Below are 18,852 nucleotides of genomic sequence, written 5' to 3'. Positions count from 1 at the left end.
ATTTTTCATGGATTATTAGCTTTGAGCTTCAACAAAAAGCAGGTGTTAGTAGGAAGGCTAGAGCATTTTTGTTGCAAAAATTCTTCTATTCGAGCAAGCATTTACTGTATGAAAACACTTTCACACGTGTGGCTTTGGTTACCTTGCTAAGAGTCGTTGCTTTTATCTGTGGGCCCTTTCTGAGGTAACTCCTGGCCAGAGCGGGGGAGCTGATGGCGGTTGCGGCTCTGAGCCCAGCCAGGCAGCCTGGCTCAGCCAGACATGGCCGCAAACATTGTGTCTATACACAATTTCCTTTTGCGGAGAAGGAAGAAAAGTGTATTCTTTTGGAAAATGTTTTCATATAGTTATTTAAAAACTATTTTTTTAAAAGAGGACATTTTTATTTATTATAATTAACACTTTCGGATTAGTACTTTTCCTTGGAAATGGTGATTTCATTTTTTAAGACACCTTTAGGGTTCTTCGAGCCAGTGTGGCTCGGTTGGTTGGTGCGTTCCCATGCACTGACGGTCATAGGTTTAATCCCTGGTCAGGGCACACACCTAGGTTTCGGGTTTGATCCCCAGCTGGGATGCATATGGGAGGCAGCCAATCAATGTTTCTCTCTCTCTCCCCCTTCCCACCCCCCAAATCAATAAATGTATAAAAAAATTTTAAATCTTTAGGATTCAGAGACAAAAAGGATTTCACTGCCCTAAAAATTAGAGAAATACTGCCTTGGAGAATTTGGCAGTAGGACAAATACGAAAACCATGTTCCCTTGTTATCACTAGCAGCAAAATGTATTTATCAAAGTAACTACAGAGATGTGGTGGTGGGGGGCGGTGGCTGTCACAGTGGGGAGCCACATCGAGCCAATTAGCAGATTCAGTTTCTATCTCCTGGAAGCTGAAATTAGACAATTCAGCTTAGGAACAGTCTGTAAACAGGTTTCAGCTCACCCCACATTGTGAAGGGGCAAATTTATAATGCTGACTCATAAGGAATCCTTGCGACCACAACACATGGCTATGTCACATGTCAGAGTGAGCCCTGGTTCTATGGTAACTTAATGAGAAAAAGCTTTTCATTCCAGACCAGTACTGAGTTCACATTGGCCGTGCCTGCCCTGCCCCTGTCGTTCTACGACAGTGACTCAACCCTTTTCCTCTCCTGGCACACATAAACAAATTACTAAAATTTCTGCAATACACCAAAAAGTAAATTTGTTGCCGATCTGACAAAAATTTTGTTCTATTGTTGTATGGGATTTTGTCATTTTTTTTCAATATGACAGTCTAAGGGAAAAGAGGTCAGTGCTCCACATATTAAGAATTCTCGTGGCACACCAGTTGAAAATAACTGTTCTCTAAGGTCGGCCTTTACAGTCCCCACTTTGTAAACCCTCCTCCACCCCCCTCTCCCACTCTCCTTCCTCTGTAGCACTACCGCCATCACCACCCACACGTCTCATTTTCTCTCCCTGCTTCCTTTGCATTTCTAGTTGCCCAGACGCCGTGAGAGCTGGCAGCATTCACAGTGCCACCTGTTCAGTAGAGGCAGCCCTTCCTACCAGATGTAGGAAGAGAGGCGTGTGAACATCTCCGGTGCTGCAGGCAGCCTGGTCTACCTATGCTCCTCTCAGCTGGCTCACCCCATGTCCTGTGCACAGCCTGGCATTGCTCTGAGCTGGGAGAGCTGTGCAGCACGTCCTATGAGACTGCATTCTATTTCCTATGGTTCTGGAACCTTCCCCCACAACACGTAGAAACATGCAGTCTCCTGACTGTTCTGCTGGAAGCTAAGCCACAGATAACTGGCAGAGCTTTGAAGCAGCACAGACACACCCAGTCACATGGACCGTGTGAGATGGGACGCAGATGCAGACAGCACGACTCAGGAGGTGACTCAGAGTGGCGGCGCCCACGGTGTCTTTCCTCCTCAGAACACCAAGCATACTTCCCATCCCAGGACGCATGCACACACACACATACAAACACACAAATGCACACACGCTTCACATTCTTTTCCCTCTGTCTCACACTGTCTTGGAAGAGGTTTTTTGTCACTCTAACAAGCTGTGTAACATGCTCATCCCAGGATGCAGGGACTGAATCTGTTCTCTTCAATGCTTAGACATAGGCCCTTCTTACTACTGAAGGTGGATTATCAGATACTGTTATTAAGTGCGTATTTTTGTATCTAAAATCTCTCCTGTCTTCTGGTCTCTGGAAGGTGATTCCTTTATGTGGGAAAATCAGGGGAAGAGGAAAGAGAGGGGAGGCACTAAAAAAGGACAAGGACCAAGCTAGAGGCATCCCTCAGATTAAAGACGAAGCTGGAGGCATTCCTCAGATTAAAAGAGGGAATGAGCAGGGCAGGATGTAAAACGGGAAGGAGTAACAATGTGCTGCTTTAACTTAGTTAACACAGGGCCCTGGAGGCAGAGGGACCTGGGTTGGAATCCCAGCTCTACCGTTCATGATTTATTTATATTGTCTGATCACTCTGTTCCCTTACCTATAAAATGGGGGGAGGGAGGAGTGTAGAGAATAATTATAATTACTTTACAGGGTTGTTGTAAGGTTTAACAACAACCTTGACAACACATGACAAGCATTTAGCAGTTGACCACATGTAGACAGCGGTTGACACACATTGATAATGATGACGATGGAGTCAGAAGTCCCTAAGAGCACCTTCAGTGTCAGCGACTCACGAGATGGACTTGCAGAATTTAGAACACTGTTATGTTCATGGTTTGGTTTATTACAGCGGAAGGATGCAGAGCAACATCAGCAAAGGGAACAGGCAGGCAGAGTGGAGTCCAGGAGAGACCGGGTGTAAGCTTCCAGTGGTCTCGTCCCAGTGGAGCCAGGCAGACAGCATTTCATTCTCCCAGCAAGAATGTGTGAGAAGATGCACAAGGAAGGTATTGCCAGCCAGGGAGGCTCACCTGGGTCTTGGTGTTCAGGTTGCTTCCTGGGCATCAGTCACATAGGCCTAGGTCACCTGCATAGCTGACCTTAGCTACTCAGTGTTCATCCCTTCCAGAAGTCATTGATGCCACAAAGTCCAAGGCCTCAGATAAACAAACATACTCTTATCAGACAGGATATTTCAAGGGCTTAGGACCAGGAGTGCCCAGCCTTTTGGCATCTCTGGCCCACACTAGGAGAAGAAGAATTGTCTTAGGCCACACATTGAATACATTGCAACACGTAATCACAAAAAAAATCTCATAATGTTTTAAGTAAATTTGCAACTTTGCATTGGGTCACATTCATAGGCATCCTGGGCCTCATGCAGCCTGTGGGCTGCAGGTTGGATGCTTCTGGTGGTGTTATCTTCCAGGAGCTGGTCAAAGGCTAAATTTTTCTTTAGAATGTGCAGAGTTTGGACAACCCAGGCCTGCTGACTTGATCTTTTACTACACAATAATGAAGATGAAGATGATGATAAAGAATTCTGGATTGATGGCAACTACTACTGACATTAGACTTTGACACCAATGGGACTGGACATAGACATGTCTCAGAAGCTGAGATTTATCTAAAAGTGGAATCAGTCTGGATGGCCATCATGAATACATTGCGTTCATTACGGCTACCAAGAACCAACCAGGGAGCCCTGACTGGTGTGGTTCAGTGGGTTGAGCGCTGTCCCACAAACCAAAAGGTCATCAGTTCAATTCCCAGTCAGGGTACATGCCTAGGTTACAGGCCAAGTTCCCAGTTGGGGGCGTGTGAGAGGCAACTGATCAATGAATGTTTCTCTCTCTCATTAATGTTTCTCTCCATCTCTTTCTCCCTCCCCTCTCTCTAAAAATATAAAGTCTCTAAAAAGAAGAAGAAAAAGAAGAACCAACTAGGGAGAAAAAGAAGGAGGGAGGAAGGGGTTGATGGCACCAGGCAAGGGAGAAGAAGATACAGGGAAGATCACCAAAGGCCAAGGAAGAGCAGCCTGTCCCAGGGCTGGATCTCTGAAACCAAAAAAGAAAGTTATGTCTTCACTTAAGCTGCTGGGGAGTAAATAAGACACAAGAAGCCTGAGGTAGCAAAATAATGAGTATTGATCTGAGTTCCAAAGTGGAAGAACTCTCCTGGAACCCTGGTCTGGTGGAAAAAACAGGAAGCAGGTTTTGGACAAGACTAAAAATTGCTGTCACCATTAGCAGAAGAGTTGACCTGAATCTACCTCAGACTAGACTGGGGAACTCTGTCCAGTGTCCAGCCCAGCCCAGCCCAGCCCAGCCCAGGTGGAATAGGCTGGTTCTAAATAAGGCACCCACAGCAGCACTAAGTGGAGAATCAGGGATGTCCCTTTGACAAGGGCAAACCCAGGCCTCCATTTACATTTCAACTCAGAATAAGAGGGAACAGTAAGACTAGAACTTGTGAAGATCCCGATAGGAGTTGGGGGGTTGTTTTGTTGTTGTCTTCTTTTTGTACTTTTGTGAAATAAATACTGGGAGAAAAACTTTTTGGAATATCCATAACTTTTCATTATTTATGGGTAGTTTGTGCAAAATTCATTTGGCTAGAGGTGTAGGCAAAGCTGGTCTCCAATCACTAGTGGCATGGAGTCCAGGTCTATACGCCCCAACGCAAACAGCTCTCGGCTTAACCACTTCCCTTTTCTATCCTCCCCAACCCTGCGGATGTTTTCATGGGGTATTCAGATGTGGCGGTGGGGTGGCTGGTAGGGTAATAATATGGGTGTGATCATTTATAGTTTTAATTTGAACATTTCACCTAAAATGTCATACGATGTGCTTGAGTGTGATCTTGTTACCAGAATTACATGCTTATGATTTCATAATAAAAGATTTTGTAATAAAAAAAGGGTGTTATGGTGCCTGACCCTGTATACTTCTCTTTGAGAGTCATGTCTTGGAGGCAAAGTTAGGTAGCTAGTCAAGTGCCTCCTTACTTAGCAACATGAAGTGGAGCAGAGATAACAACTCCAGACCCCTGTCTCTTCAGAGGTGTCACTGGAAAGGGAGGGTAGGGTCCTTTTCCCAAGATAATCCTGCCTCCTCCCATCAGAAAATGCTTCCCAAACCGACAGGTTTGATATCATTTTCCCGGTGAAATATTGCAATGGTATTTTGATATTAAGTTCTGAATTTGCTTTCTTTCTCAGATCCCAAGAGATGACCCCAAGACATTGAAACCTTGGTCTATCCCTGTGGCATAACACTGCTGTCATTTCTTTGAAAGGTAAGATCAAGAAGCTGAAAGATACTTATTCAGAAAGAAAAAACAGATCAGCCACTCCTTTGTGTTCTACAGAAATTTAGGATGGCAGGAGGCAGGTGTAAGGGTACTAAATAGTAATGGAAAAAAATACAATAAAGATTAATAAAAAAATAAATAAAAGGAACAGAGCAGATATGGGGGGATTTAGGATGGCATGAGTATGTAAATCAAGCTTCATTTTTAAAATCTTTTTTAAAATTTATATTTAGAGAGAGGGGAAGGGAGAGAGAAAGAGAGGGAAAGAAACATCAGTGTGCAAGAGATATATCAATAGGTTGCCTCTCACATGCCGCCACCTGGGGATCTGGCCCACAGCCTAGGTATGTGCCCAGCCTGGGAATTGGACCTTCGACCTTCCAGTTTGCAGAGTGGCACTCAATCCACTGAGCCACACCAGCCTGGGCTCACTTTTAAATCTTGTTCAATATTTTAATCCTTTAACACCAAACAAGCATGACTTTTGATACTGACAAAGGAAAGTCAGGGTGCTTCACTTAACATAGCCCTTTTCATTTTCATTTTAAAATAAAATTTAAAATGAGAATGCTGCAGATTAATATATTTTAAAGACCCTACTCCCTGATATTTTTTGAGAATCACTACAACTTGAGTGCAATATACATCACATTAAAATCTACTGATTACTGCATTGATTAGTTAGTGCTATTTGGAAGAGTTACCCAATTGTTTTCATTGAGTTCAACCGCTACAGTTTTGTACTGCTGCTTAACACCAAATGCAGAGCACCAAGGCTTGGAGGGCTGACCTGGAAACTACCTGGGAAATATATGCTGATAAAGAAACATATTTTCCTTGCTGGAAAGTTAAACTGCTTTTCTGCACACTTAATGGGCACCATTAGAAAAACTGAAAGCAGGCCAGAACTACATCATAGATTCAGAGAAACAATATTTTTAATCAAACTCTAATTTTCCAATTAAATGTCTAAAACAACCCACAAGTATTAACATACATATGTTTAATTCCACTGTGCTTTGTCAGATGAGAATTTGTATCAATGGTTTTGCTAGATCAGACCAAATAATTGATGAGATTTTCATTTCTCCTTTCATACTAACAACAACAATTAAAACAGGCAACACTTAAAATTATATTTTAAATTAATATAAAATAGTAATTTAAAACATACACCCAGGGAAGGAGGGCAGAATATCTCTTTCTCTACTTCTTTCTTTGTAAGTCTTAAAGTTAAATGTGGATATGATGGTAAATCCACTCTAATTCCTATGTAAATGAAGGTATGTAAAGTGCATAATAGGATTGTGCCCAACATTAATACTCACCAAAGGATAACTACACACACACATTCAAATGTGCTAAATACCAAATTCTAACAAATTAGAGACCACCAATGAATAAACTGAGTCATCAAGTTTTTGTATAGACTTTAAAGACCATTCTTTGATTGCAAGACAAATTTAACAAACAACACAGCCCTGGCTGCTGTAGCTTAGTGGATTGAGTACCAGCCTGTAAAACAAAGGGTCACCAGTTCAATTCCCAGGCAGGGCACATGCCTGGGTTACAGGCCAGGTCCCTAATAGAGGGCACGCGAGAGGCAACTATACATTGCTTTTTTTCTCTTCTTCTTTGCCTTTCTCTCTAAAACTAAATCAATAAAATCTTAAAAATAAAAAAAAAACTTCTTGCCACTTTATCACTTACAGCTTTTTCTGTGTACAGAATTTTCTCCATACTGAGCAATTAAAACAAAATACAGATATAAATTGTATACTGAGTCCTTAACTGTCATCTTCTACCTGCAATATGTATGTGAATCTCTGATCTCATCCAGCTTCTTATTTTATGAATGAAGACATGGAGGCCAAGGGAAAATAAATAACTACCTAAATGTATTTATTCCCATCCATAAAACTTACCAATCCAAATTTTCAACCATTTATTGTTCTCACACACAAAGTTGAGGGATTTATACACTTTTATAATTATTCTCTTTTCTTTCTTTCCAGGTACTTCAGTTACTTACTAGTGAAAAAATAGCTTGTTAACCTAACTGGACTCTGCACTGTTATTCTTACACTATTGTGAAAAAAACAATGACACAAAATTTAGAACATTATTCAGATCTGATTATACTAAGAAGATGAGTCATTATTTACACATGATTAACTTAGACTTTCTAGCCTAGAGTCCACCAGACAGACCATGCGATGGTCACAGCAATCAAGTTTAATGCTAAGTTGTTTCTGACAATATCAGGTGAACATTGCGTTAAAGGCAAACTTTTCCTTTGTGTCCATCCAGTCTAACTGGGCTGGTAATACAAGTTATAATCTAGAATGAAAGACACTTCTCAGTAAATAAATGTGTAATTACTTCTTCCAGGGATGTGTTTGATTCAGTGGCCACTGGTAGGGACACCACAGAGTGCTACAAGGTTTAGGTTTTATTTTGTTTTTACTGTGGATTGGCTATGGGTCTCTGTGTTTGCATTTGGCAGCAAAGATGTGGTATTTTCCTCATGTAGATCCGCTATTCAACTGACTGGTATTCTTTTGGAACTTAGAGGGCAAGCAATGTAAAATTGTTTTCAATGTAGTATCACAAACCCTTTCATTTTTAAATTTATTTATGAAAAATACCTCATCTAATATCAAAGTTTCCAAAATATTTCATTGCTCAGTTTCCCATATATTGGAGTGAGTAACACAGAGCAAAAAGTTAAAAGTTGTAATTACGCCTATGTTAATAGTTGGAAACGTGCAGGATCCACTAAATTTTATTGTGCAGTTTTAGTGGCCTTCAGAAAAGGAGAAACCAGCTTGACCAGAAAGTCAGGGAGTAAACTGACTCTCTGTCAGCCAGAATTCACATGATCAGGCTCACCAAGCCTTTGACTGCAGTGACTCCTTGAAGTGAATGAAGGGTAGGCTGAGCTGAGAGAGCTTGGTGATTGGTGAGAGAAGGTAAACATTAGACAAGTCGTACAGCCTGGAGGCTGAAGGTCACAGGAGGCACTGAGCCCATCTGATTGAAGTGGCTGGGACACAGCTGTCTACAGGCTCATTCGCTGCCCTTGGAAGCTCCACTAGGCCACAGGAGCCCAGCAGAGACAAGACAGGAGCACAAAGAAAAAGGAAACATTACCACAGAAGTCACTGGCAGGACAAAATTTATGCAAGATTTTTGAACACGTGAGCAGAAGAGTTGGGAAACTTAGTGGGAGCAGCTGGGGTAAAATAGGTTGAAAGTAAAAAAAATATTTTAAAAAAATAATTTAAGCCCTGCTAGGTGGTTGGAATGTTATCTTAATACGTCAAGGTTGTGGGTTCCATCCCCGGTCAGGGCACATACAAGAATCAACCAACAAATGTATAAATAAATGGAACAACAAATCAATGTTTTTTTCTCTTTTTGTCTCTCTCTTTCTTAAAAATCAATAAATAAAAAATAATAATTTTTAAATGTTTTGTCTCGTGAAAAGAAAATCCATAACTGTGTACTCTAAATGAAAAATTTGTTTTATCATTTGTATCATTTTAAATATTGTGAATAGAATTTTTAATTGGCCTATTAGGGCTAAGAGGGCTACTGGGCCATCCATTTGGATAGAAATGGATTTACTTTCCATTTATCATTACTGGGAACTATAAAATTTAAAACAGAGGGGTCTGAATAAAAGTTATTCATGTGACTTGGTGCACTAAAATCTGGATGGTATGGATATGCAAAAAATACTTTTTTTTTAAAGACACATTTGAAGCCACATACTTTAAACCAATTCTTTGGGCTCAACAAGCATTATTAAAGGATGAAAGATGAAACTTAATAAATTTTTTGAATAAGTAATACATTCACTTGGCTCAAAAATATGAAAATGTGTCCTGCACAAGAACTTACTCTCAGACCACCCTCTAGCCTATTAGCACAGAGTGCAACCACTTTTATTAGCTGCTTTTCACTTTTTTTTTTCCTTCAGGAATAGCTGGTCCCAGAATGTCCAGCCACTCTTGTCAAGATTAGAGCCACTCTTGGTTGGTCCCACGCACAGGTGGGATACACAGGCCACCCGTTGGGATGTTAGGGGAAGTCTAAGGGGACGGGACAAGCACCTGGTTCCTGTCCCTGTTACGCCAACTGGACCACTGAGCAAGATGCTGTTCCCCTTTCTCTGTTTAGGCAACCCCACCCATTTCTCCACATCAGCAGTACCCTGGTGCCCAAAATAGTGAAGAACTGTGACTCTTAATGCTCCCTTGGCCCTGTGGATCCTCCTATTTCTCCCCCCAGGGTCTTGGGTGCACAGGAGGCATTTTACTCTTGCCTTCTGAGCCTGGATTCTGAGTGGGTTTTCCCACCTGATCAGGAAAAACAACCTGCTCCCAGATCCACTCCCAGAACGGTGAAAATTAACACTTGGCCAATCTCATATAACTGGGTAAATGGCAAAAAAGATATGCTTTTTGATACCAGATGCCAAAAAAGAAGTTAAAAAAATAGGCCAAAATAGTTGGAGACAGAAAATAAAGGCATTTTCTCAGTCTCCCTGCATGACGTTGAATGAGTCAATACTAAGATATCACAGAATATAAAACAAGTGATCTTTCCTCGACCCAGCCACCACAGCAGGACAGATGCCCCATTCTCTCTTAACTTCACAGTAGATGATGTCACCAGCTGTCTAGCTGGTCTCGCTCCAAACCATTCTGCACGTAGCTGCCAGGATAATCTTTCTCAACATCTGTAATCTCCACCCTCACTGGGTAAAAGAACAGCATTCTTTTGGACAGTTTCTTCTTCCAAAAAGGACTGTACTATCATCTGCGTAGCAGCCACCTGTTGTTTTTATCTGCATGGGGTCTTTTCCTTAGCGAAGTCACCTGTTCTCCCTAACATGTACTCCATCCAGGAGGGCTGCTGGGAAAGGTGTGGGATAAGCTCGGTCAGAGTCTCTCTCCTGAGAGTTAGACGGTTGAGTAAGGTAAACAAGGTCAAAAGGGCCCTGGTCCAGGTGGCCTGGATAGCCAGGCCACAGAGAGTTAAGTCCACCAGCTCTGCTACTGAGATCTTACAGGTGGCCTGTCCCTATCCATGTCAAGGCCTGCTTCTTTCACTCTGACCTCGAGACTGTGACCTTTCCAACTGGATTAGTTTCCTATGGCTGCCATAACAAATTACTACAAACTGGGTGGCTTATATATTTATTGTCTCACAGTTATGGAGGCTAGAAGTTTGAAATCAAGGTGCTGGCAGGACTATGGGTTCTAGAGAAGAATCCTTCCTTGCCTCTTCTGATGGTGCCTTGGTATTCCCTGGCTTGCATCCGAATTATTCCAATCTCTGCCTCTATCTTTACCTGGCTCTCTTCCCTGTGTGTCTGTGTCCAACTCTTCCTCTCCTTTCTCTTATAATAACACCTGGGTCCCCTGCTCGAACCCGGGACTACAGCTCCAGTGTGTGGGCCCGCAGGAGGAAAGGAAATGGGCAGTGAAGATGGAGGGGGAGGGAAGTGAGGAAGAAAGAGAAGGGAAAGGAGCTGGAGAAAGAGAAAGTTCAGGGAAAAGGAAAGGAGGAGAGAGAGAAAAGAAAGGAGGAAGAGAAGGAGAAAGGAAAAAAAGGGAAAGGAGAAGGGGAAGACGAAAGGGAAGGAAGAGAAACGTAAGAGTAAAGAGCAGGACAAAAGGGAAGAGTAGGAGACAGAGAAAGAGAAGGAACAGTTTAAGGGAAAAGAAGAGAAAGAGGACAACAGCATCTTGGCAAAGCCCCCTGTTGGAGCCCCCCCGAGAAAAATAACCAGATCCTAGTGCTGGGCCTGTGTAGAGCAGGAAAGACCAATGTTCCCCACTCTGTAGCTTTAAAAACCATCCAGCACAGCAAGGCTCCCACCCAAGGTTTCAGTACAGCGCACGTCACACGTCGGCACTGAAGACAGCCAGACAGACTTCTTGCAGATTGATGGCAGTGAACATTTCCATTCCTATTGGGAAATGTATGCATCCAGAAGGATACTCCTGATCTTTGTGGTGGATTCAGCAGATCACAACAGATTACCTGAAACCAAGAAACACCTTCTTCAATTAATTAAACCTCCATCATTCCTCTGCTTGTGTTTGTAAACAAACAGGACCTTGAAACAGACTATATCACCTTACATACTCATATATCCATGAAGCTTTGGCATTGTCTGAAGAGAAACGATGGGAAGAGCTTCTTGTTTGGAGCCCAAGTGACTAAAAATGGCTCAAAGATATCCTCCACCACGTAAGATGCCCAAGACTCGATTGCACACCTGGCAACAGGTATGCAGTGATGAGGCCCGGGCCCCCTGTGCAATACACACGTCACCAGCGGTGTTGCGTGGCAGGCTTGATGCCAAAGTTTCCACTTTCAAATAAAAGAATAAGCCACTTTCTATTTTCCCAATGCATGGCATATATACAAAAACAATGTTAAGCAATTAAGAGCATCATTTTATTTAGATTTTGAACTTTAAAAACATTGGTAAAGCAAAGTATTGGGGGGAATTTGGAATTTTAATCAACAAAATTAAAGTGAACATCAGCAAGCATTTATTCCATTTGTTCTTTTTCAATGACATGAGGTTCATATTAAACTATTTTAATAAATTTTCCTCTTCCAAGTAACAAAAAAAAGATACTAATCACTGGGTTTAGGGCCCCCTTTAATCCAGCATGACCTCGTCTTAACTAATACCTGCAAAGACCTTATTTCCAGACAAGGTCACATTCTGAGTTTCCAGGAAGACGTGAATTTGGGAGGACACTATTCAACCCACTATACCTCTTTCTGAGGCTGTCGTACAATTTTTGGGTGGAAGTGCCCCTCCCTTATGTCCTTCTATCTCACCACCTGTTTATCTACATATGTGTCCTCCCAGGACTGTATTTTATCCACCCTTTACTTCAGGGTGAATCTCAAACTGATACTTACCCTCAGTTGGCTAAGGAAGAGCAAACTGATGTCCTCTATTCAAACAGAAAGTATTTGTGAAACCTATACTGTATAACTCAGATACACATGAGCCAGGAGATCTAAAGATTTTTTTTTTTTAAACAAGCTGTAGTTCTTTGGCAAAGAAATCAGGCTTCATAGTATTGGATTTTAATCTGTTGGAGTCTCTATTTATTTCACTTGTGCATGTTAAGAAAAAATTTTCCAAAACTTGAAAATAAGAGGAAAAACATATTGCGGGTTGTTTCAGTGTTGTATTCCAGCTCTAATAAGCCTGTTAAAGAGTAATTGGATGCTCCAGGGCTGCCCTGTCCAATATGGTGACCATAGATAGCCACATGTGGCTATTTAAATTTAAACTTAATTAATTTAAAAATTCAGTTCCCTAGTTGCCCCAGCCACCTTCCAAGTACTCAGTAGCCACATATGGCTAGTGGTACAATATTGAACTGCACAGTGGAGACCATATCCCTCATCCCAGAAAGTTATATCACCTTCTATACTGACAGCACTGCTCTAGGGAAATGTAATTTTATGTATTTACTGTTTATTATGGGGTTCAAGACTCTGAAAAGTTAGGTCTCGAGGTAGGCAGTCTCTAGAAGCTGGAAAAGGCAATGAAATGGATTCTCCCCTAGAGGCTCCAGGATGAACAACACCTGTTCACACTTTGATTTTATCCCAAGACAATTGGTTTTAGCCTAACGAGACCCATTTTGGACATCTGACCTCCAAAACTGTAAGATAATAAATCTGTATTGCTTTCGGCCACCAAGTCTGTGGTAATTTGTTATGGCAGCAATAGAAAACTAATACAGGTGTTCACTTATAGAACAATGAAAAATTGCAAATGATTTCTGTGCAGTTGAAAAAATAACCCTGAGGTTTCAATTTTTTGCCCTGTAGAGTATTAACAAGTTTTGTTTTGGGTTTTGGATTTCATGGTTTGGTTTTGTTTTTTTTTTGCCTAACTCTGCAAACTTATTCTGACATATCAGTTTTTGATATCTTCCTTTGAACTTATGTTATCATCTTTGCTCCCTCATTGACTATATCTTTGACCTTGGTCACTACATATTGTATAAGAGTTATGCTTTAATATTTTTAAAGTTAGATGCTGACATGCAGCTAGCAAAGAAAAAAAACAGACACACAGGACTTGGAGGTTTTTTATGGCAGAAGAGTCTATACAATGAACACAGTTATTTACAATTTAAACGAAGAAATTTCATGTTCTCTGATAAACATAATTTATTAATTTATCAGTTACAGCATCTTTTCCATTCAGTGCACAAATCTTTTTTTGTGTTTCAGTTGTGTTTTTACCTTTCTTGAAATAATAATGCATAATATTCTGAAAATGTTGCTTATTTTCTTCCATCTTCAGTATCAAAATGGCTACACAAAAATTCACTAATTTTGATGTTTTATTTATTTTTCTTAAAGATTTTATTTATTTATTTTTAGAAAGAGGGGAAGGGAGGGAGAAAGAAAGAGAGAGAAACATCAATGTGTGGTTGATTTTCATGTGGCCCCCACTGGGGGCCTGGCCCGCAACCCAGGCATGTGACCTGACTGGGAATTGAACTGGCAACCTATGATTCGCAGCCTGTGCTCAATCCACTGAGCTACACCAGCCAGGGATTGATACATTTTTTTTAAATGCATGCTGATATGACAGCTGTCACAATGTAATCTAACAAAATTGTTTTGAATGAAGTTCAAGACAACTAAGCTCTATTATAGCCATCTTACAGAAAGAAAATAAATGAACATTTTTGCCAACCCAATACATATATGCATACACACATGCACATGCATCTATGATTGTGTGTGCGTATATATTATAATATTTAAGGCAGGTTCACAAGTGTTCTATAATCATCTATCCAAAGCCTAGTAATATAAATACTTTTCCCAGATCATTTTCCAAGGGAAGCAATGTGCTTTTCAAAACATGCCTTTGGCATCTTCTAGTAGCTAGAATAAGGACCTATTATTAGTTGCCCTTGAAAAAGAAACATTTATCTAGCTATTTCCACCACCAAAATTCAAGTAACAAGTTACGAGTTCACATGTTGCACCTAGCACATTTCATCTAAATAGGTTGAAATTTTACATTCAAAAGTCCTATGAGGAACTTGCCCGAATGGCAGAGTGATCAGCAAATCCTGTCTCAAAAAATACTAGAGAACTTGACAAAACTGCCCCAAACTACCATTTCATGACTCCAGAAATCAACCAAAGTCTACTAACAAATACAGAAGTGCTTATTTATGAAAAACTGCTAAAGTTTAGGTAACAATAGGGGTCTATGGCACTCTTTTCTGGAAGGAAATAATAAAGATCAAAATGGAAAGCCATGAAATAAGAAAACAAAGCGAAACATGGAGAAAAATTAATGAAACCAAAATATTTTGTGTCTTTGAAAAAATCCACAAAACCAATAAATCTGTGGCTATAGTGACCAAGAAAAAAAGAACACAAATTACTAAAATTAGGAATGAAAGGAAAATAACTAACACCTTTATAGATATTAAAGGGATTATCAGAGGATACTATGAATAACTTTATGCCAACAAATTAGACAACTTAGATAAAATGAAAAATTACCAAAGTGGACTCATAAAGAAATAGAAAACATGAACAGATTATAAGGACTTAAATTATTAATTGAAAATCTTCCCACAAAGAACAGCCCAGGACCAAATGGCTTCACTGATGAATTCTATCTATTCCAAAAAGAAATAGTGTCAATCTTACACAAATTGTATAAAGAATGCCAGGAATAATTAAGAAAATATTTTCATTCATAAAAATCAATTTTAACTTAAAGTAGGGAAGCCAATCTGGCCTATCAATGACGAAGAAAATTTCCAAAATACTGTTATCATAAGACATTATCTTGAATATTGCTATTATTTTACCAAAAACCTTATTTACATACTGGAGTTTGCGAGAACTACAGATTACAGAATTCTTAACTGAGCCTTGAAGTCTGAATAACAAAATCTTGCATAACACTAACAAAGATAAATAAGATCTCAGTCTCAAGGCAGTATAGTATAATGGTGAAACCAGACAGCTTGGGTTGAAATCAATCTCTTCCATTTACTAACTCCATGACCTGGGAAAGTTACTTGACCTCTCTATGCCTTAGTTTACCTATTGATAAAATGGGGCCCATAGTAGTACTGACATAAGAAACCTCCAGACCTGTAGAGAATATTTAGCAAAATTTATTTGAGCCCAAACTGATGGCAATTTCTGGGGAGCAAGATCTCAAATGCTCCAGAGAATGACAGTTTTGTAATTTCTTTTATGCACTTAGAATTAAGAAGGGAACATAAGGAAGTTTGCACTAAGAGAGAAAGCAAGGCTGGGATTGGATAACAAGACAGTTAACAAGATTATGTGCTTTCCTGAGGGTGGTTAGCTTATTTCAAAGATGTGTTCAGCAAGAAACACAAGAACAATGGACAGGGCCTGTTTAAGGCAAAGATAAACCTATTACTAAAAAGTTACCTGCTTTAAGTGTGGCTGCCCATCAGGACCTCCCCACTTAGGAATTTAAGACTGTATCACCTTGTAGAACTCCTTTTTGTCCACAATAATTTCTAGATCATAGGGTACTTTTTTGTGTTTTTTATATATATATATTTTATTGATTATGCTATTACAGTTGTCCCATTACCCCCCCTTCATTCCCCTCCGCCTTGCACACCCTCTCCCACCCACATTCCCCCCTTTAGTTCAAGTCCATGTGTCATAAGTTCTTTAGGTTCTACATTTCCCATACTATTCTTGCCCTCCCCCTGTCTATTTTCTGCCTACCATCTCTGCCACTTATTCTCTGTACCTTTTCCCCCTCTCTCCTCCTTCCACTTCCCTGTTGCTAACCCTCCATGTGATCTCCAGTTTTGTGGTTCTGTTCCTGTTCTAGTTGTTTACTTAGTGTCTTTATGTTTTTGTTTTAAGTGTGGTTGTTAATAATTGTGAGTTTGCTGTCATTTTACTCTACATGTTTTTTACCTTTTTTTCTTAGATAAGTCCCTTTAACATTTCATAAAATAAGGGCTTGGTGATGATGAACTCCTTGAACTTGACCTTATCTGAGAAGCACTTTATCTGCCCTTCCATCCTAAATGAAAGCTTTGCTGGATAGAGCAATCTGGGATGTAGGTCCTTGCCTTTCATGACTTGGAATACTTCTTTCCAGCCCCTTCTTGCCTGCAAGGTCTCTTTTGAGAAATCAGCTGACAGTCTGATGGGAACTCCTTTGTAGGTTACTGCCCCCTTATCTTTTGCTGCTTCTAGAACTCTCTCCTTCATTTTTACTTCGGCTAATACAATTATGATGTGCCTTGGTGTGTTCCTTCTTGGGTCCAACTTCTTTGGGACTCTCTGAGCTTCCTGGACTTCCTGGAAGTCTATTTCCTTTGCCAGAATGGGGAAGTTCTCCTTTATTATTTGTTCAAATAAATTATCCACTTGTTGCTCTTCCTCTTCTTCTTCTGGTACCCCTATAATTTGGATGTTAGAACATTTAAAGATGTCCTGGAGGTTCCTAAGCCTCTCCTCATTTTTCTGAATTCTTATTTCTTCATTCTTTTATGATTATGTTTTTTTCTTCCTTCTGGTCCACTCCATTGATGTGAAACCCAGCTTTCATTCCATCACTATTGGTTCCCTGTACATTTTTCTTCATTTCACTTAGTGTAGCCTTCACTTTGTCATCTAATTTGTAACCAAAATCAACCAATTCTGTGAGCATCCTGACCACTAGTGTTTTGAACTGTGCATCTGATAGGTTGGCTATCTCTTGGTTGCTTAAAAGTACTGATTCTGAGGCTTTCATTTGTTCTTCTGTTTGAGCCATCTTTTTTTTATTCCTTTGGTCTGGTCGCACCTGTTACATATGAAGGGCAGAGCCTTAGGTGTTCACCAGGGAGGGGCACCCCAGTCGCTGAGTGGTGACACTGTATGTGGGGGCAGGGTCTGAGAGGGAACAAAGGTGCTTGCTCCGCTCTCCGTGGGACCTCAGTTCCTTCCGCCACTTCTCCTGAGCAAACTGGGTCCCTCTGGTGCCAATTCCCGTGTGGGTGGTCTTGTGCACACCGTGGGTCTTTCCAATGACCTCTCCTGTGAGGCTGGGAGTGTCTCTCCCTGCACCTCAACCCCCACAGGTGTTTTCAATCAGTGCCCCAAGGCTCTATTTCCCAGCACCGGGATCCTGGGTTGCATGCAGTGCCTTGCTTCACAATCGCCGTCTCTCTGGGTCTGCCAGTTGCCACCCCTCAGCTGGGGCCTGCCAGCTGCCGCTTGTGCACCTAGGGTCCGCTCACCAAGGTCTTGTTCTCCCTGGATACCTTACACGCCAGTCCCAACGCTTTCTGCCCAGCTTCCCGACCCCGCCCCTCCTGCAGGTCTGGGCCGATCAATTTTATTTTAACTCCTTGGTTGTCCGACTTCCATACAGTTCAGTTTTCTGTCAGTTCTGGTTGTTATTCTGTTTCTAAATTGTTGTTGTATCTATCTTGGTTGTGTGAAGAGACACAGTATGTCTATCTATGCCTCCATCTTGGCCAGAAATGTAGATCATAGGGTAGTTTTGAGGAAAAAGATTAATATATAAAGTGCTCAGAAGAATGCATGTGTACCCGCTATATATAAAAGTGGCTAATATTTTTATTAGTGGAACAGAGTATCTTTAACAGACTTCACAAGTGAGAAAAACAGTTTTAGGATAAGAGTAATCAATAGCACTAAAAGCTTTTAGTGTTTTTTATAGTTAAACTTTTTTTTAAAGATTTTATTTATTTATTTTTAGGGAGGGAAGGGAGGGGGAGCGAGAAAGAGAGAAACATCAATGTGCGGTTGCTGGAGGTTATGGCCTGCAACCCAGGAATGTACCCTGGCTGGGAATCGAACCTGGGACACTTTGGTTCCCAGCCTGCGCTCAATCCACTGAGCTACGCCAGCCAGGGCTTTAAAAGCTTTTAGTTTTGCATTCAGTGGAGATACCAGATAGTGTGGATTGGTGTTGCAGACAAAGACAGGGTCCAGGCTCTTGGTGATCCTGAACAAAGAATTGAAGAGTCTACACAGAATTAAGTGAAGCAAGAGAGATTTATTAAGAAGAGTACACATCCCAAGATTCAGGAGTGGGCCACCTCTGACCAGAGAATGGCCCCCTTCCCGAAAGGGTGCAGGCTTTATTGGGTCCCATTATTCTCTTTAATTGCTCACATGGGGAGGAAGCTGCAGTGCTAATTTAGGATATTGAGGCAACAGTACAACGGAGGCTCTAGTGTGCAAGTGTAGCCCCTTGCCAGGTGCCTCAAGGGGATTCTCAGAAATCAGGATGCTGACTGACTACAGCTGCACAGTCTCAGGACTTCCTCATTCCTATTCTATCTCCTGCCTCATTGGGACTCTGGGGAAAAAGGCTTCCCTCTGCTTCTCACACCCAGGCCTCCTGGTTCCTTTTATGGGCCAGGCCCTTCACACTGCTGTTTGCTCAGCATGGAAGGGCACAAAGTCTGGACTCAATAAATATTTAATGATTCAGTAAATGAATTTGGTAGTATTTTAAGTGGAAATAACAGCTAAATCCCTGGTAACGTATGAGGCTACCATGTGGGGTGGGCAGTCA

General features: G+C 41.1%; 1 protein-coding gene and 1 pseudogene across 1 annotated transcript in view; both read left to right on the top strand.

Annotated features, from left to right (window-relative positions):
- LOC114494690 (aldehyde oxidase 2) overlaps positions 1-8,453 on the top strand; it is a 73,498-nt gene extending 65,045 nt beyond the window's left edge. Inside the window, exons 35-36 of the mRNA XM_036023114.1 lie at positions 5,128-5,204; positions 7,235-8,453. Of these exons, the coding sequence (XP_035879007.1) occupies positions 5,128-5,181 (54 nt within the window). The 3' untranslated portion in view covers positions 5,182-5,204; positions 7,235-8,453. The remainder of the gene's footprint in view (positions 1-5,127; positions 5,205-7,234) is intronic.
- A 2,494-nt stretch (positions 8,454-10,947) lies between these two features.
- Positions 10,948-11,791, top strand: LOC114494790 (annotated as a pseudogene).
- The last annotated feature ends 7,061 nt before the right edge of the window (positions 11,792-18,852 follow it).

The sequence above is a fragment of the Phyllostomus discolor genome, chromosome 4, assembly GCF_004126475.2.
Source record: "Phyllostomus discolor isolate MPI-MPIP mPhyDis1 chromosome 4, mPhyDis1.pri.v3, whole genome shotgun sequence".
Classification (NCBI taxonomy): domain Eukaryota; kingdom Metazoa; phylum Chordata; class Mammalia; order Chiroptera; family Phyllostomidae; genus Phyllostomus; species Phyllostomus discolor.
Note: the sequence above shows the minus strand (reverse complement) of the source record. Positions and strands in the feature narration are given on the sequence as shown.